Raw genomic sequence first — 20,814 nt, forward strand, 5'->3', positions numbered from 1 at the left:
AAGGCCTTAACCCCTTTACCACACAAGCCTGTTTTCACCTTCATGACCAGGCCAAACTTTATAATTCTGACCAGTTTCACTTTGAGGTAATAACTCAGGAACGCTTCAGCGGATCCCCCTGATTCTGATTTGACCAACGATTTCTCATTTTTCCAACAAAATTACAAAACCATATATATATATTTTTTTTTTAGTGACCACATCATATTTCAGAAGTCATTTTGAGGGGTCTATATGACAGAAAATACCCAAGTGACACCATTCTAAAAACTGCACCACTCAAGGTGCTCAAAACCACATTCAAGAACTTTATTACCCTTCAGGTGCTTCACAGGAATTTTTGGAATGTGGAAGAAAACAATGAACATTTTAACTTTTTTTCACAAAAATGTTAATTTAGACCCAAAATTGGGGAGCCCCTGATGTGCCTAAACAGTGGAACCCCCCCCCCCCCCCCACATGTGAAACTGCACTCCTCAAGGATTTTATCAAGGGGTATAGGTATCTTTTTGAACCCAGAGGTATGACATAAAATTTGATAACGTTAGGTCATCATATTGAATATGTTGGCACATTTATTGCGAGTGCTCGAGTCCCCGCCCGCATGTTTCATGGTTGTTAGACACCCCCCAAAAAAGCATGCAGGGATTTCTCATGTATGACAGGCAATCCCCGAAATGTTTTTTTTTTTGGCTGTATAACAGCTGTGACACACATGGGGCGGAGACTCCAGCATGTCACTCAAGCACCTGCGATACTCGGTGCATACCCAAGCACCCGATGCAAACTCAAGTAGTGAGCACTTGCGCTCAACACTAATCTCCATATCCTCATTTTTTTTTTTTTTACTTTTGGAAAAATCCCAACACAACCCCAACCCTATACCGAGGGATCCATTCACTATAATGAGGCAGCAGAGTTATTCTGTACTCCTTTTGGCCTCTGTTTTGCATTGTCCTTTTTTTCAGAGGTTCATAAAACTGTGGCTGACGGCACTTTTATGCGCGCCTAATAAAAAGACGAACACAGGCCAGACGGCGTCCATGGTGTCTCCATCTGCCTCATCACAGGGAGTCTCCGCCGCGGGTTTCGTCTGAATCGCATATTTCAGAGATTTATATGGAAACCCCGGTGTAAGCACTCAGCGCAGAATAAATGTGAGCCGAGCCTTACTGCGATCTTTGGGAGGCAGAATGAACAAATCAGCAGCAGGTGAAGAATTGGTTTTATTTATTTTTTATGCCGTTCCTCGTGCGGTATAAGTGATTAGACGACTTTATTCTTTGGGTCAGTGCGATTACAGAGATACCAGATTTATATCGGGTTTTTATGTTTGGCAGCTGTAAGACGCTTTTTTTTTTTTTTTGCAAAGATTAGTTTTTTACATCGCCATATTTTGAGAGCTATAATTTTTCCATATTTTGGCCGACAGTCATGTGATGGCTTGTTTTTTTCAGGACAAGTTGACATTTTCATTGGTACCATTTTCAGACACGTGGCATTTTTTAATAACTTTCTATTCTGATTTTTGGGAGGCAGAATAAACAAAAGCCAACAATTCAGAAATTGTTGTTTGTTTTTTAATGCCATTCCGCTAGTGTTAAAATTGATAAGGCAGCGTTATTCTTCTTCTTTTACCCTAAAAAAACTATTTTATGGAAAAAGGAATTTTTGTTTTGCATTGCATTGCTTTATTCTGAGAGCTGTAATTTTTTTTATTTTTCAGCTGATGGAGCTGTATGGCGGCTTGTTTTTTGCGGGACAAGATGACTTTTTCAGCGGTACCATTTTTATTTACATTAGTCTTTTTGAGCGCGTTTTATTCCACTTTTTGTTCAGCGGTATGCTAAAGCACAGTGGTTTTTCAGTTTCCGTTTTTTGCTCCCCTTCTCAGAGCCATAACTTTTTATTTTTCAATATGGTAATGTAATGGCTTGTGTTTTTGCGGGACGAGTTGTACTTTTGAACAACGCCATTGGTTTTACCATATCGTGTACTAGAAAATGGGAAAAAATTTCCAAGTGCAGTGAAATTGCAAAAAAAGTGCAATTCCACAATTGTTGTTGGTTGTTGTTTTTTTTTTTTTTTTTTTCCACTAGATGCTAAAACTGACCTGCCATTATAAATCTCCAGGTAATTATGAGCTTGTAGATACCAAACATGTATAGGTTCATTTTTATTTATGTGGTGAATAAAAATTCCAAAGTTTGTTTAAAAAAAAAAAAAAAAGTTACCATTTTCCGAGTACCGTAGCGTCTCCGTTTTTTGGGATCTGGGGCCGGGTGAGGGCTTATTTTTTTGCGCGTTGAGCTGACGTTTTTATTGATACCATTTTGGGGTAGATACGATATTTTAATCGCCCGTTATTGCATTTTATTGCAATGTTAAGGCGACCAAAAAAACGTAATTCTGGCGTTGTGAATTTTTTTTCTCATTACGCCGTTTACCTATCGGATTAATTATTTTTATATATTGATCAGGCGATTCTGAAAGCAGCGATACCAAATATGTGTATATTATTTTTTTTGCTGTTTAATTTTGAAAGGGGCGATTTAAACTTCTTTTTTTATATTTTTAAAAAAAAAATTTTTTTTTTTTTTTTTGACACATGCTTCAATAGTCTCCATGGGAGACTAGAAGTTGTGTTTCTCTGTCTGATCGCCTCTGCTACACACAGGCGATCATCAGATCGCCTGTGTGTAGCAGAAATGCTCATAGCATCCTGGCAATGACAACCGCAGGGGTCTCCTGCAGACCCCAGGTTGTCATGCCAACCAATCGGCAACCTGCGGTCATGTGAAACGGGCGCACGTAGTGACTCGCTTCCGGTAAGTGCGAGTTAAATGCCGCTGTCAGAGATTGACAGCGGCATTTAACTAGTTAACAGCCGCGGGTGGATCTCGTACAGATCAGCTGTCATGTCCCATGTCCTATCTCTGTAATGGGGAAACTCTGTCTTCACTTGACCAGTTACAGAGCTGCACAGCATTGTCATATCGCTGGCCCAAACCGTGCGCTCTCTGCCCTCTGCAAGCAGAGGGAATTTTGACTCTGCAGCATAGAAGGAGTGCAGTGTCACTGGAGCTGGACTCTATCGGGAGCGAAGGGTATGGTCAGACAGCATTTTCTGATGAATTTTTGGAGTGGATCTGCTACAAATGACACCTGAAAAAGCGCAGAAAATTTTTTTTAAAGACTCTTCCTATTCATTTTCGTTGAAAATCTACTTGCTGTTCATATGTTCAGTGGTTTGATCTTTTAAACACTTGTCATTTTTGAAATCCTGAAGCTAAAAAAGTGACCTGTAAATTCGTTTTCCTCCAATGAAGCTGCTCCATACTTAACAATAGAAGTTTATGCGTTTTTGCCTTAAAGTGACAATATTTTATACATTGCTTAGTGGATTTTAAAAAAAATGAGAAAATTGTCCACAAAAAAAAAATGCTTAAGTTTACAAGAAACTTTAAGAAAATGCTAACAAAAAAAACAACCGTTTTACTGTTAGAAAAAATGCCAGAAAACTCCTCATAGTCTTTGACTGCCAGAAACACAATTTCTATCATCTAATCATACCCTAAGGCTAAATTATCACCTTCGTGGGATATGCTTATCTTTCTGCTGTTTTTCTCTCGGACAGCACGCTGACCCATTGTTTCATGGATCTAAACACACATCTGTTTTAAAAACAGGTTTGTGTGTCCGATGCAGGAGACCCAGAGCAGGTCCTATTCTCATCAGATTTTACAGGTGTGTGAATATAGCCTAAGTTCCCACGATGAGTGCTTGGTGCATTTTGATGCTGCGTATTTTCGCTTGCTAAATAATGCAGCATATTACAGTTCCAGAAAAGTGGATGGGATTTAAAGAAATCTCATGCCCACTGTGCTATTTTTTTTACACACTGGAAACTGACCTGCTGTGCTTTTTTTATTTTTTCCTCTATCTTTCTACCTTTTTTTTTTCTCTTCTTCAAACTGCAACAGGTCAATTTCTCTTGCAGTAAACAGACTTGAATGAGATGAGGAAAATCTACAGATAAAAAAAATGCATATGCATTCACTGACTGACTGAATCTGCGCATGGCAGCCCGCACTAGTTTCTTCAATGTTTCGGATGAGACTCTCTCATTCAAGTCTATAGGTGTGCAAAAAAAAAAAAAAAAAAAGGTTGGATGCCATATGGAGCCACTGAAGAGCATCCATTTTTTTTACAGATACTGTATTTTTCGGACTATAAGACGCACCTAGGTTTTAGAGGAGGAAAATAGAAAAAAAAATGTAAGCAAAAAATATGGTCATAATACACTGGTATTGGGGTAATGTCCCCCAATTCTGTTAATATCCTCCATCATGGTATGTATGGCCCCTCCTTTCTGGTATACGTGGCCCTCATCCCCATCCTGGTGTGCATGGCACCCCTTCATCCCCCATCCTGGTGTGCATGGCACCCCTTCATCCCCCATCACGCTGCCCACAAAAAAAAATAAACAATCATACTCCCTCATCTTCTCTCTCCTCCAGCTCTGCGTCCCGCTCTGCTGCCGACTGGGATCTCACTGTGTGAGCCGTGCATGGTGTCCCCGCCATGCGCCCTCACACAGTGAAGTGCTGTGCCGGAATAGTCACTGCTCCCCGCGCTGGGACTGTGTGCATGGGGAGCAGTGACCATTCACCCTTTTCAATAGCGCGCACACTGTAGCCGTAGCACGGCTCCTGCTGGGCTCGGCAGTCAGTGTGCCCCCTATTAAAGACCATGAATATTCACTACAACCCCTGGAAGTGACCGCCAGCCGCAGAAGGAGCCGCGCTGCGGTACAGTGTGAGCGCTGTTAAGGAAAATTAATATTCATTGCTCTCCACGCCCATGGGCATGGAGAGCAGGGAATATTCATTTTCTTTAGCAGCGGGCACAGCGTAGGCTGCAGCAGGCGGCTGCCGCCTCCTGTTTCCCCCTCATCCCCCGCTGCCGCTCCCCCCAGCCTCACCCACCGCCGCAGTACATATGTATATATGTTCGGTCTATAAGATTCACCCCCCACTTTCCTCCAAAATTTTGGAGGAAAAAAGTGCGTCTTATAGTCTGAAAAATACGGTATATTGCATTTCTTTAAGGCACTGAATATTCTTGTAAAATTATGAATAATTGCTGATGTAAAAAAAAAAAAACTGTTTGTAGATGGCTTGCACACAGATTACAAGTGAGAAAAAAAATCATCTGAGTTTTCTGGATGAAACGATAATGCTTTTTTTTTATACGGTCTTGTGAACCTTTCCTGTGAATGAGACAATCTGTGTCACTTGCTACAGTAGTTCTGTAATATGTGGCAGATTTTCCACATCAAAATCTCAAGTACGAGTATATCCATTCTCTGGGAAACCACACCAAGTGAGCTTTAGGCTGCGTGCCCACTATGCGTTTTTCAAGCGTTTTTGCCCTGGATTTTTCCGCAGTGAAAACGCTTAAAAAAACACTTGGTAATACGTGCCCCATGGTCCCCAATGATAATCCGCATGTGCTGCGCACATGCTGCGGAAATTTCCGCTACGGATTATCATTGCGGAAAAATCCGCAGCATGTCCATTAATTTTGCGGACACGCAGCGTAATTGCCACCATTGACTTGCATTGAATCGCTTAATATCCGCATGACTACATGTACACATGCGAATATTAAGCGATTCAGTTTGTGGATGGTACCCGGGTCTGGAGAAGAGGAGACTCTCTCCTCCAGACCCCGGTACCATAGTACCTGTTAAAAAAAAGAATTTTAAATAAATATACATTATACTCGCCTTCTGATGACGTCCGGTCTCTCGTACGGCTCATGGTTGTGTAAAAGAACCTTCCATGACGTAATTTAGTCATGTGACAGGTCATGCGACCGCTGACGTCGGTGGTTGCGTGACCTGTCACATGACTAAATGACGTCATGGAAGGTCCTTTTACACCACTGAGAGACTGGACACATCGGAGAGGGAGACCTGGGGCCATCAGAATATTATATATATATATATATATATATATATATATATATATATATATATATATATATATATATATATATATATATATATATATATATATATTAAATAAATAAATATAAATATAATATAATATTTTTACAATTTTTTTTATTCTTTTTTTAAACTATTAACTTGGTCACATTATATAAATCCATGCTGGTTTCATGCATTTATATAGTGTGACCAAGTTGTCAAGCACTTTTCCAAGTGATGGAAAAGCGCTTGATAAGCCGCATGCAGAAATGCATGTGAAGAACGCTTGACAAACGCTTCTAAATGACAGGAAAAATGCATGTAAAATCTGCATGCGTTTTTCCTGACAGGGAGATGCAGAAAAAATCTGCAGCATTTCTGCATTGTGGGCACTTAGCCTTACATTTGTTGGCTCAAGAACGGCGGCTGATCTCTTCACATAAGGTGGATATGCTGCAGATTTTCTGTCCCTGGTATGTGGGTGAAAAACTTGCAGCAAATGACAGAAAATAAATGATGATTGAGAAACCTATATGGAAAGTTTTAGGAGAAACTCAAGAGGTTTCACACGTTTGTCAGTTTTGATGAAATCAGGGAGTCAATCGATCGAAGATAAGAGAACACACAACCAATTCTGTCTGTGTCCCAGACTTGTTTGCTCTCAGATGCCTGGTTACAAGTTTTTATTACAAACCACAAAGATAAGGAAAGTGGGAGTTGCTTACATTATGTTCCCTAAAAAAGAAGATAAGTTGGGAAAAACAAAGTCGTAAATTATGTATTCTGCTGCATTCCTTAGGATCTGGCTATATCTAGTTTACTATACGTTCAGAAATAAAGGAAGGCTTTAATACATCTCTAGATCAGAGACAACACCCTGTTATTTATGAATAACACTTATAAAGCTAATATTAAAATAAAAAATTATCAATTAGATATATGAATTGTCTAAATTGTCTAAATAATAAAGCATAGTATAAATATTTACCATAACAGTAAGATCTTACCAATCTATGTAAATGGCTTCAAATTTGCTTCATATCAATTTAAGTTACACATTTTGACTGTGGATTTCTTCTTTTGCAATGCAGATAGTGAAATCTGTAGAAATTCGCAACAAGCATTTTGAGACAAATTATTTGCAGATTTGTTTTGATCATTGTGTATCCTGTGTGGACTTGCACTTAGGGCATGGTGTATACGTAGCATGTTTTCCAGGTGGATAATCTGCTGCCTATTGGGGCTCGTTCACATGTCCAATTTTCTCATGAGTGCTATCCATGGTTTTCACAAATAGAATATCAAAAGTACGAGTGCTATGGGACTGTGCTTATGTCAATTTTTTTTTTTCTCGGACTGAGTAGTTTGCGGAGAATATCAGAGACATGTATTCAATTTTGTTCTGTGCATCTGATCAAAATAAGCTATGCAAGTCTATGGGTTCGTGAAAAAATCGGACCGCACTCTGAAGACATCTGACATCCAATTTTCATGGACTGTCAGAATGAAGAAGGTGCAGAAACTTCTTTTCCTTTTTTTAATTTCTCCACATACGAGAAAAAAAAACGAATGACACTATGGCCACACTCTGATCAAAGTCTGATCTGAAGAATCTGTAATCAATCCGTTTTTCTTGTATGTGGAAAAATCGGGCTTGTGAATGAGCCCTGAGAGTATCCGCATTGTGGGTGAGACTTTACAAAAAAAAACAAAAAAACGCATGCATAAATATACCCATACTGTTGGCTTATGTGCATTTGTACTGTTAAATTGATTATAGAATGTAAGGAAGGATCACACCTGTTAACACCTCTCAATGTATTGTGTTGGATTCACACTTTCGGCTGCACCGCTATGGAGGCTCGCTTGTGCAGAAAACTTCTGTGATGCTAATCTTCGCTCTTTGCAAATGGCTCTTGTCTTCTCCAACCATGACGTTTAACATACTGTTCCAGTAATTGGTCACATTACGAGCCTACCATGGCCAAACGTGAACCCAACCTCGATCTGAATTTCACATTTGTAAAGTATAACTTTTTTGCCATTGTTGCGGCACTTTGTGCTTGTGTAAGTACACAGTATCAGAAGTGTATGTGTGGAATTATTCTTCAGAAAATCTGTGTTGCAATTTACCCTTCATTGTTGAGGCAAATTTGCAGTCATTGTCTGTGGTGCACATGTGATTGTCTTATTAGGCATCATGCAAATAGGGTAATATGTATTTTGATGCTGAGGGTTAACGGTTATTTCTGTTGCAGACAGTGCTGAAAGAGCATGCAGATGATGACCAAAATCTAGCCATTTCTGGGGTACCTGTGGTATCCTGGCCTAAGAAGCCAGTTAAGGTAAGAGTTAAAAAAATATATGCTTTGCATCATTGCTCCACTTTTTAAAGGTCATTTTCTAGGGAAACACTTTTTAGGGTTATATTACACATTCCAGGTTTTGTTCAACTTATTTTATTCTTTTTTTATTAGTAGTAACTCTCCTTTCTATGTTCTCTTTATGATTCGCTGCTAATTTTTTGCTTCAAAAGCTACATCAGTAAACCTGGTCAAAACCTGAAACATGTAATAGCACCTGTATGTATATTGATCTTTAATAACCTGTTACTTCCAGACATGAATTCACGATTCTGCAGACTACCACTTGGTGTCTGTACTACCACAAAGCTTTCTGACACCCACCTTTATCAAATATGTGTTACTTGAGAAACTTTAAAGGGGTTGTCCGGTCTTAAAGTCCAAGTGTGCAGTAACTATGTGAAAGTAGTAGATTTGTGAATCTTCACACCGTGAGCACTGCACGCTCTGAGGATTCTCCAGTGCCGGGAGCGGCGGTTATGTGACCGCAAGTATTTGATATGCATACTCCTGGCCACATAACTAGACTGTTTCCGGCCTCTCTCAAAACACTTGAATTGAGCGAGGCTGTGCTCATCTAGTTGGAATGTGGCCGGGAGTATGTATATCCGCTGGCCCCGGAGAATCCTCACCGCGTACCGTGTTTGCGATGTGAGGATTCACAAATCTTCAGTTATATAGTGACTGCAGACTTGCAGTTTAATAACGTACAGACATTGGCAGCACATCCAAAGCTCTGACTTTGCGTGGTGAGTTAATGCCACATAATTGTGGAACATAAATAATCATGAAGCAATTTGCCAATGCAGCTGGCAGAGTTTTGCCTGCTGCACTGTTTGGTCCTACCCTGACTGTTGTCCTTAAAGGGGATATCCGGGACCTAAAAAGAAAGGCATATAGCAAACATGGGGAACTACCTTTCTCTTGTACCCAGCACCGGTCATTACCGCTCCTGCCAGAGATTTGGCTGCTCCCTGTCCAACAGAGCAGCAGTTTCTCTTCTCTTAATAGAGAAGGACTACTGGTGACATGCTGATTGACAGCCGTGTCTCTGCTGCCTGATTGGGGGAAGCAGGCTGTCAATCAGCATGTCACCAGTAGCAGCCAAATCTCTGGCAGGAGTGGTCAATGACCGGCGCTGGGTACAACAGACAGGGAGTTGCCTCTGTTAGCAACTACATGCCTTTTTTTTTTTTTTTTGTCCTGGATATCCCCTTTAAACTACTAATGTGGTGGGTGACCATGCACCATGACTGTTTTAAATTGCACATTAAAGATAGTGTGAAACAAGCCTACATTTAATCTAAACGCGATACAATCTGTTACATAACTAAACTATCTGTTATATAATTACCTTAATAACATTAAGGAATGGGTCGCCTTCAGGATTTGTTTATGGGACCCTTTAAAGCTACATTACTAGATCTGCTACAGCTTCTTAGAATATCTGATGAATTATTTTTGCAGACTAATGGGCCATTTCAGCATAATAATGAAGATCCTTGTATTTTCTGACATCTTAAATGAATTTTTTTTTTCAGGACCTCAAAAAAAAATTTGCAAAGTGCAGGAAATTTAATAAAAGGAAAAGAAAATCAATGCTCACCTAGTCACTCCTGCAGCTCAAGCTCCGCCATTCCAGTGATTCCTACAGTGATGACTTGCTATACATGCATGTGACCACTTCAGCCAATTACTGGCCTCAGCAGTGATACTTGCCCTTATGAATGCCAACCAGCGGTCACGTACATGCGTGGCACGTCATCACAGCAAGATCAGTAAATGGGGACAATCGGAGCAGCAGCAGAGCTGTAACTGGACGGGTTTCAATGGTTAAACGTTGAGTTTTTACATTTTTATTTTTGTATCCCAAACAACCCTTTCAAACTAAGTCAGATCAGTGGAGGAAACCATTAACTCTTATTGCCTATTATAAAATTTGATGCAGGTCTACTTAAACTAAATAAACAATCTTTACCTTGCTCATACTGTGAACATTAGTTATCTGTTGTTTAAAGGGAGTTCCCCCTCAGAATACATGTTATCCATCCACAGTGATGAGTACTAAATATGTGATCACTGAAAACCCCAACCCCACAGAGAAACTGAACAGGGGGCGTGAGTTTCAGGTTCCTTCTCACCTACACAGGAGTCCCTCATTTAGAATATCATAAATTAGCCAGAAATGGATATCCACAACAAAGGCCTAATTTGTCACTATAGCCAGCATTTCCATGCAGACAGCCCTTCATTATCAACTGGAAGTGTGTGCGGCTTCATTTCCCTTCTGGTGGTGCCTCTTCTGGATAACGGGTTCTCCTACAGATTACAGCAGTGAGACCCTCTGATCATTTTATTTTGTAGAACCCTTAGGGCTCGCTCACACAAGCGTATAATTCGGACCATTGTTACTCAATGAGCCAGTGCAGATCTGCGTTTTTCTTCTCCACTGTATTCGGCATGAGGCAAAATTCGCAGCATGCTATGATTTCAATCCAAAATGGGTTTAGTGCGAGAACAAAATCAGAAGCCGTAGGACCAACAGATTCGCATCTGATTTTACTGAGTCATATCAATTCTGTAAGATGGGAAACTGTAAATGGTCCTGTAAAAAAATCCGATTGTACAGGTGCTAAGGGGGGGGGGGGGGATCATCCCGCACTCTGTGTGACCCCAAGGAATTGTCCAATGTAGACAGTCTTTTTACTATAAGTTCTTGTCAACATCCGCTATACATACAGTACAGACCAAAAGTTTGGACACGTTCTCATTTAAAGATTTTTCTGTATTTTCATGACTATGAAAATTGTACATTCACACAGAAGGCACCAAAACTATGAATTAACACATGTGCAATTATATACTTAACAAAAAAGTGTGAAACAACTGAAAATATGTCTTATATTCTAGGTTCTTCAAAGTAGCCACCTTTTGCTTTGATGACTGCTTTGCACACTCTTGGCATTCTCTTGATGAGCTTCAAGAGGTAGTCACCGGAAATGGTTTTCACTTCACAGGTGTGCCCTGTCAGGTTTAATAAGTGGGATTTCTTGCCTTATAAATGGGGTTGGGACCATCAGTTGTGTTGTGCAGAAGTCTGGTGGATACACAGCTGATAGTCCTACTGAATAGACTGTTAGCTGCTTTTTTCTTGCCATAATACAAATTCTAACAGTCTATTCAGTAGGACTATCAGCTGTGTATCCACCAGACTTCTGCACAACACAACTGATGGTCCCAACCCCATTTATAAGGCAAGAAATCCCACTTATTAAACCTGACAGGGCACACCTGTGAAGTGAAAACCATTTCCGGTGACTACCTCTTGAAGCTCATCAAGAGAATGCCAAGAGTGTGCAAAGCAGTCATCAAAGCAAAAGGTGGCTACTTTGAAGAACCTAGAATATAAGACATATTTTCAGTTGTTTCACACTTTTTTGTTACGTATATAATTCCACATGTGTTAATTCATAGTTTTGATGCCTTCAGTGTGAATGTACAATTTTCATAGTCATGAAAATACTGAAAAATCTTTAAATGAGAAGGTGTGTCCAAACTTTTGGTCTGTACTGTATATGGGAACAAAGTCTGTGACCTTGTAAAGAGGAAAGAAAGCATGAAAGAGGTGTAAGTGAATAATAAGGGCACAATAAATTAGGGGGGGGGGGGTTGTTGGCCTGCAGTGATGGACAAGGCGCAGTAACTCCTCCCAGGCGCAGTTGGCGCAAGCCCCCCACCTTCGGCTATACATGAAGGCTGCCCATTGTAGCCGACTTGATAAGAAAGGGATCGCCCAGCTGAGTGCATGTGTAAGCCGTGGTGTAACGTTGTATCCATTCTCGGCCGTTGTGTAGGTCTCTGCCAGCAGTGTGTAGCGGTCACTCCCGGTGCACATGCCTGCGGTCAGGGCACACCGATCCCCTGGTGGTAGCACCTCTCTCTGGCCAGGCTAGAAGGGCAGCTGCTGGCAGTGCCCGCAGTGTAGGAGCACAGCACCGAGCACATACCTGCCTTCCCTCTGTATCCTGGCAGCGCACTGCCAAAAGCACTGGGCGCCGATTGGTGATCAGCAGGTGGCAAACCCTTTCCTGGGCCGAGCTCATGAATAACCAGCGCCTCAGCTCCCCTCCTCCCCTTTGTGCGAGCTGTGTGTGCTCAGCCTCCTCCTCCAGTACCCGTGCAGCTCCGTCTGCAGTGTCCCCTGCTCTATGTCACACTGGGCCCGGATGACGAGACATGGCCCTCTCACTGAGCAACGATGATGAGGAGTATGATTCCGAGCCGGATCAGGTCGGTGCACGGCAGTGATGGCCGCCCAGGGAAAGTTCTTCATCTGTGAATGGTCGCGGGGCTGTATATTTCGGGTTACACTAGAGGTGGGGGAGGGACCTGCCCTGGAGCAGTTAATGATCGCGGCATCAGGGCTTTCCGTTCTGTGCCGCCTGGTAGTGGAGGGTTAATGGGATGGTCACCCGGGATTCCTTTTCTTGCTCTCCCACGTTCTCGAGCACGCAGGTCCTGTGTAGTGATACAGGGACGTGACCTGCACATCCAACATGTGGCCCAGGTACTGATCGGTGTGAGTGCAGGAAATGCCAGTGACAGCTCCTCCACCATCATCACACCTTACTGTAATGACGGCTGATCTGTCACCATGGGCTAAACCTACACCGACCAAGGAAATCCAGATCCAGATCCAGCTTTCAGCTGCTGTCATTGTTTCCTTGGTACAGTAGCTGGATCCAGTATTATATTGGGGAACTCTTGCTCTTACTGGAGTGTCCCTTTGTTAAATATCAAAATATATTTTTTTTAATGCTAACTTTACTGTGTTTCACTGTGAAAATAACAACAACATAGTTTTTTGTGTTCTAAAAAACAACACCCCATTCATGAGATTGACATCATGGCTTTGATTTCTATAGATGTGACGATGTGAATCAAGCCTCATAGGATGGTTACATGGTGTGAATTTGCCCAAGGAACATTTAGCATCAGGCAGGTGAAACTCTGATTCCTGCAGTTCATAGCATTGCATATCCACCTGCAGATTAGCCCCTTTTGGAGTTATTTTTATAGCAGCTTTGATTCCATGGTGCTGTACATGAGAAGGTTTACATGCAAAATGCAAATATAAACTGCAGTGGACAAGCTAACAGTGACAGACTGGTACAGAAAGGAGAGGGTCCTGCCCTTGTGGGCTTACAGCCTTACAGAGCCAATCTGGGTTTACCAGTGAAAATGCTGTGGCTTCTAAAACCAAGGCCCATTCATTCTATTGTCTGTATCTTTTCCATAGCATGTAAATGAGAAAATAAATTTTATTTATATGCATTATCAGCTTACTCTGGTAAGATATATAGGATGTTGGAATCTGCTCCCAAGTCCCGTCTAAATCCTCAACCCATCAACCTGACCTTACTCTTACTAATTGACAAATGCCTATTGATTGTACATTTTTTAATAGACTATATAGGCAAATAAAACCATATGGCAGCATTGTGACTCAGTGGTTAGCACTGTTGTATTGCAGCCCTGGGTTCAAATCCCACCAAGGATGACATCTGCAAGGAGTTTGTATGTTCTCCCTGTGTTTGAGTGGGTTTTCTCCCACACTCCAAAGATAGGGAATTTAGATTGTGAGCCCCATTGAGGACAGCGGTGATGATGTCTGTAAAGCGCTGTGGAATTATTGGTGCTATAGAAGTAAGATAAATGTGGACTGCTGACATACCCTTACACTTTTTTGTCCATAAGATGTGAATTTAAAGACCAAAGCTGCAGGTTAGCACTAGAGAAGGAGCATTTGATTTTTCTTTACGCTGTGGTTAATTTATTAATAAGCGTGACTAGTTCATGTTGCCAATAATTTTATTAATCAATACAGGAAGGATCATTTGCATTGTTCATGAACAGATTGGGCTGTAAGGTATGAGCTCTCTTTCATATCTATAAAGTCAGCCAGTGTTTTTCATGGTGTTGCTCAAAGAAGAATCTTAACAAGAGGGAATATTAATGAACTTTAGTACTTGCTGCTAAAATCTAACAATGTGGAGAACAGGCAGGCCTCAATGTCACTTATCCAAAATTTAGCAATGTAAAGACGAGTAGGAAAAAGTAAATCCGATTCTAAATAGAACTAACCATATTTGTTATAACATGTAGTAATAGAATTGTTCACTCCCGGGCTGTATTCATGAGTTGCAGAAAATTTGTGTTACAGATTTGACCACAGATCTGAGGCAAAATGCGAATATTCAAATGGATTTGGCCATGGTTTTCACACCACTGAATCACAAAGCATTTCACAGTGTTCGGCTATGTGCGCACAATCAGGAAAATTTCTGCACCTCTTGGCAGCAAAAAACGCTGCGGAAAATCCACAGCGTTTTTGATGCGGATTTTCCATGAGTTTTTTTCAATGCATTGTATAGGAAAAACGCTTGCAAAAATGCACAGACTTCTTTTTCTGCACATGAAATTCAGTCAGGAAAATTCCTGATCATGTGCACAGAGCTTGCAAAATGTCATAGGAAACTATGGGATAAGGTTTTCAATGCATTGCGTGTTTGGCCCATATCTGTGCTGAAAAAAAAACGCAACAAAAATGCACTGTGTACACACAGCCTAAAATCTGTCTTTTGGGCACATGTTGCAGAATTGTCGCTTTTTTTTCTGCACAGATTTGTTACAAAACCTGAAGGGTTTCCTGAGTCCAGTGAAATTAGTGAGAATCCTGACGTCTCATGCACACGTTGCTTATTTTTGACTTGCAGATTTAAATCTGCAGCATGTCGATTATTTCAACGTTTTTGCTGCAGGTATCACGCATTAGCAAGAGGGTAGAAAAATATGCACCAAAAGCGCATGTCAAAAGCGTGCTTATTTTACGCAGTGGTTTTCTTACCAAGAGATGCAGAAATGGTTCTGAAATTTCTGCACTAAATTAACGTGTGCCATACCCTTACGATTTGAAGATACGTGTCAGGCTCTGATTTTCATTCATTTTTTTCCCTCCACTGTATGTAGGTAAGAATTTGAAAGCCCCATTTACTGGTAATATATATAATCATAAATAAAAGCCCCCCCCCCCCTTTAATTACAGTAAAAAAAATAAAATGTACGCGGAGCTCATTAGGGGTAAGGCTGTATTCACACATCCATTGTACATGACCGTGTAGTGCGGGGCGGTAGCCCTAGGCAAGGTATTGGTCTTTCATGCCCCGGCATGCTACATGAAGATGGGCTTCCTGGCTGGGTGCGTGGCCTTTAGCTACGGGGGCGTCACGCCCTTACAGGCCGCATGATGCTGGTGACTTCAGGTGGCTAGGACAAGGTGTTACAAAGTTCAGTGAAGGAGACCACCACTTATAAAATGAACTGTCTTTTACAGAACAATAACTAGGTGGGAATTATGTGCAACAGATAGGATAGGGAAGGTGGGTGGGAGAGAGTAGGAGCTTGGCTCACTAGAAAAGCATAAGAATCGTTGCAGGTAAATTATAACTGTTGGGTGGCGTACCTGCTAGTGACTTCAGCCAAGATTGCATAGACAAAAGGGGCAATTCCAGCACATCCACTCAGGTAGAATAAAATCTTCTTTTATTAGAACAGTTTAACCACTTCGCGCCAGAGCCTGTTTTTGCCTTCTTGACCGGGCCAATTTTTTCAATTCTGACCACTGTCACTTTATGAAGTAATTACTCTGGAACTCTTCAACGAATTCCCCTGATTCTGAGATTGTTTTTTCGTGACATATTGTGCTTCATGATGGTGGTAAAATTTCTTCGATATCACTTGCGTTTATTTGTGAAAAAAATCGGAAATTTGGCGAAAATTTTGAAAATTTTGCAATTTTCAAACTTTGAATTTTCATGCCCTTAAATCAGAGAGATATGTCACACAAAATAGTTAATAAATAACAATTCCCACATGTCTATTTTACATCAGCACAATTTTGGAACCAAAATTTTTTTTGTTAGGAAGCTATAAGGGTTAAAAGTTGACCAGCAATTTCTAATTTTTCCAACAAAATTTACAAAAACATTTTTTTAGGGACCACATCTTATTTGAAGTGACTTTAAGGGGCCTTTATGACAGAAAATACCCAAAAGTGACACCATTCTAAAAACTGCACCCCTCAGGTGCCACATTCAAGAAGTTTATCAACCCTTCAGGTGTTTCACGGGAATTTTTGGAATGTGGAAGAAAACAATGAACATTTAACTTTTTTTCACAAAAATGTTACTTTAGACCCAATTTTTTTATTTTCACAAGGGTAACAGGAAAAAATGGAATACACAATTTGTAGTTCAATTTCTCATGAGCGCGCTGATACCCCATATGTGAGGGAAAACCACTGTTTGGGCGCACTGCAGGGTTCGGAAGGGAAGGAGCGCCATTAGACTTTTTGAATGTAAAATTTGTTTGAATAATTAGAGGACGCCATGTTGCGTTTGGAGAGCCCCTGATGTTCCTAAACAGTGGAAACCCCCCCACAAGTGACACCATTTTGGAAACTAGACCCCTTAGGGAACTTATCTAGATGTGTGGTGAGCACCTTGAACCCCAAGGTGTTTCACAGAAGTTTATAATATTGAGCTGTAAAAATAAAATTTTCACATTTTTCCCACAAAAACGTTTTTCATCCCTTAATTTTGCATTATCATAAGGGTAATAGGATAAATTGCACCATGAAATTTGTTGTGCAATTTCTCTTGAACACGCCGATACCCCATATGTGGAGACGAACCACTGTTTGGGCGGACGGCAGGGTTTGAAAGGGAAGAAGCACCATTTGACTTTTTGAATGTAAAATTTGCTTGAATAATTAGCGGACGCCATGTTGCATTTGGGGAGCCCCTGATGTGCCTAAACAGTGGAAACCCCCCACAAGTGACACCATTTTGGAAACTAGACCCCTTAGGGAACTGATCTAGATGTGTGGTGAGCACCTTGAACCCCAAGGTGCTTCACAGAAGTTTATAATATTGAGCTGTAAAAATAAAATTCACATATTTCCCACAAAAAATGTTTTTCATTCCCTAATTTTGCATTATCATAAGGATAACAGGAGAAATTGCACCATGCAATTTGTTGTGCAATTTCTCCTGAGTACGCCGATACCCCATATGTGGGGGAAAACCACTGCTTTGGTGTACGGCAGGGTTCGGAAGAGAAAGGAGCGCTATGTTGGCTGGGATAGGCAGCAGACACCATGTCACATTTGAAGAGTCGCTGACATGCCGAAACAGCAGAAACCCCCACAAGTGACCCCATTTTGTAAACTACACCTCTCAAGGAATTCATCTAGGGAAGTAGTGAGTATTTTTTAATTTTTAAATTTATACCATTGGGCAATGAAAAAAACATAATTATATTTTTACCACAAAAAAATGTTTTACCCTCAGATTTTACATTTTCACACAGGGCAATGGGTAAAAATGGTGCCGAAATGTGTCACACAATTTCTTCTAAAAGTGGCAATACCCCATATGTGGCTGTATCGTACCGCTCAGCCAATATTTTCTGAATTTCTTTTGGGGGGCAAGGGCCATTTCGCTTTTCCAGAGCCTTTCTGCAACCAGTAACTTGGAATATTTTTAACAGATGACGGACCTGAGTGGGGACTAGCTTTTTTTGAGGACTGAGTTGAAGCTTTTATTGGGAACATTTTTTGTAACATTTATCCGGCGCTCTAGGCTGAGCACTTACATCAGGGTTTCCATCTAAATTTCCAAGTGATGTAATTCAGATGAAACCCCTGCGGTATCCATTCACTGTAATGAGGCAGCAGAGTTACTCTGAACACCTTTTGGCCTCTGTTTAGTGGTGTCCTTTTTTTCAGAAGTGCACAAAACTGTGGCCAACCGCACTTTTATGCACGCCTAAAAAAGCTGACACTGTGGGATCAAAGGCCAGATGGCATCCACAGTGGCCTATATCTGCCTCATTACAGGGAATCTTTCGTCATGGGTTCCGTCTGAATCACGTATTTAAGAGATTTACACGGAAACTCTGGTGTAAGTGCTCAGCGCAGAGCGCAGGATAAATGTGAGCAGAGCCTTACTGCGATCTTTGGGAGACATAATAAACAAATCAGTAGTAGGTGAAGAATTGTTTTTATTTATTTTTTACGCCGTTCCTCGTGCGGTATAAGTGATGAGATTACTTTATTCTTTGGGTCGATGCGATTACAGCGATACCAGATTTATATCGGGTTTTTATGACTGACAGCTGTCACACACGAAGACGCTTTTTTTTTTGCAAAATCTAGTTTTTGCATCGCCATATTTTGAGAGCTATAATGTTTCCATATTTCGGCCGACAGAGTCATGTGACGGCTTGTTTTTTGCGGGACGAGTTGACCTTTTTATTGGTACCATTTTTGGGTACGTGACATTTTTTGATCGCTTTCTATTCCGTTTTTTGGGAGGTAAAATTAACAAAAACCAACAATTCAGGAATTGTTTTTTGAGGGTTTGTTTTATGCCGTTCTGCGTGTGGTAAAAGTGATGAGGCAGCATTATTCTTCGGGTCAGTACGTTTACAGCGATACTACACTTACTGTATATTTTTTAATGTTTTGGCGCTTTTACACAATAAAACAGAGTTTTTTATAGAAAAAATATTTTTTTCGTATCGCTTTATTCTGAGCGCTATAACTTTATTTTTTGGTTGATGGAGCTGTATGGCGGCTTTTTTTTTGCGGAGCAAGATGACGTTTTCAGCGGTACCATTTTTATTTCCATTTTTCTTTTTAATCGCATTTTTTTCCACTTTTTGTTTGGTGATATGATGAAAAAGCATAGTTTTTTGCTCCGTTTTTTTATTTATTTTTATTACGGTGTGCACAGAAGGAGTGAATTAGTGTGACCGTTTTATAGATCGGGTTGTTTCAGACGCGGCGATACCAAATATGTGTACTTTTTTTGTTTTTGCATAAATATACGGATTCATTGGTTTAATATTTTATTTATTTATTTTGTGATTTATTTTTTTAAACCGTTTGAAAACATTTTTTTGACTTTTTTTTTACATTTTTACTTAGTCCCTGTATGGGACATTAATTTTTATTTTTCTAATCACTGATGTCATGCAATGTAATAGACATGTATTACATTGCATGACATCTTTTCTGACTGTTTCACAGTTAGTGTCTCCTGTTGGACTCAGCTGCAGGGCTGAGCTCAGCAGGACACCATATATGGCAGATCTGGAGGCGGTCATGTGACCTCCAGCAGCCATAACAACGGAAGGTCCTGTAAGATATCAGGGGGCCGTCGGAGAGGTAAGTTGATGACCCCCTCTCCTCTCACTATCTTCTATATGCCTCGATCACTATAGATCGCGGCATATAGAAGATAGCAAAGGGTTAACAACATTGGAACCTGATCCAATCAGGTCTCGATGATGTCCCCTATCAGAGCTATCGCTCTGCACCGGAACTGCAGCGCTTGCAGGACCCTGGGGGTCCTGAGCGCTGCGGGACCACCCACCGTTTTTAAACGTCGGCACTGCACAGAGCCCAGGCAGCGCCGATGTTTATGTATAGTGGGCGGTCCTGAACCGGTTAAAAAAATGTTTAAAAATGGAGGGCAGCCCTCCAAGCCTGATTCGGTCGCATTTCTGGCGCACTGCGACACCCTTAGTCATAGGAGTACGGCAGAAACGTGACTGCTGGATGTGCTGGAATTACCCCTTTCGTCTCTATGTGCAACAGATAGCTGGTGCGTAACTCATGAACGTTTCTCTTAACCCATACATGTCAAACTCTGACCCGTGGGCCAAATCTGGCCCGCAGGGTGATTTGATATTTGGCTTGCGACACCAGAACCACCACCCCTATGTGGGGCCCATTATACTGTATGGAGGACTATGTGGGGCCCCTTATACTGTATGGAGGACTATGTGGGGCTCATTATACTGTATACTGGTTGGCCCGCGACTTAATTCAAGTTTTTCATTTTGGCCCTCTGTGTGTTTGAGTTTGACATTCCTGTCTTAACTCCTTCACCACCTTTTGGGGTTTTCCGTTTTTTTGCTCCCCTTCTTCCCAGAGCCATAACTTTTTTTTTTTCCTGTGAATATGGCTGTCTGACTGCTTCTTTTTTGCTGCACGAGATGTACTTTTGAACGACACCATCCTGTGTCCTTTTCCCCTTATGGTAGCTACGTGGTTACTCCGCTCCTCTGCTGACCGACGCCTTGGAACTACCACCCAGGGCACCCTTTTCGTCTCGCGTTCCCTGCACTGAACCAATCCCTTACCTCCTGGACTTTTAAGCTAGGTACTGCGTAGCTAGGCTTCCTGCTCCAGGTCCCCTCTCTGGATATTCATTCACATATTCTATCACTTTCTCGTGCCTCCTTCCTGAATCTCCCTATCCATTCCCTCGGTCTCCACTCACTTCCGGGACACCCTCATCATGCGACTCTGCCTACAGATCAGACCAT

At 41.2% G+C, this 20,814-nt stretch overlaps 1 protein-coding gene across 8 annotated transcripts in view; it reads left to right on the plus strand.

The window, feature by feature from the left end:
* The window catches only part of KDM2B (lysine demethylase 2B), a 195,011-nt gene that overhangs the window by 111,027 nt on the left and 63,170 nt on the right, over window positions 1–20,814 (plus strand). For all 8 annotated transcript variants that reach the window (XM_073676278.1, XM_073676279.1, XM_073676280.1 and 5 more), the window contains one exon: window positions 8,254–8,340. In XM_073676278.1, the coding sequence (XP_073532379.1) occupies window positions 8,254–8,340 (87 nt within the window). The remainder of the gene's footprint in view (window positions 1–8,253; window positions 8,341–20,814) is intronic.

This window comes from Phyllobates terribilis, unplaced genomic scaffold (assembly GCF_046119375.1).
Source record: "Phyllobates terribilis strain yellow unplaced genomic scaffold, ASM4611937v1 Scaffold_1__5_contigs__length_1240528914, whole genome shotgun sequence".
Classification (NCBI taxonomy): domain Eukaryota; kingdom Metazoa; phylum Chordata; class Amphibia; order Anura; family Dendrobatidae; genus Phyllobates; species Phyllobates terribilis.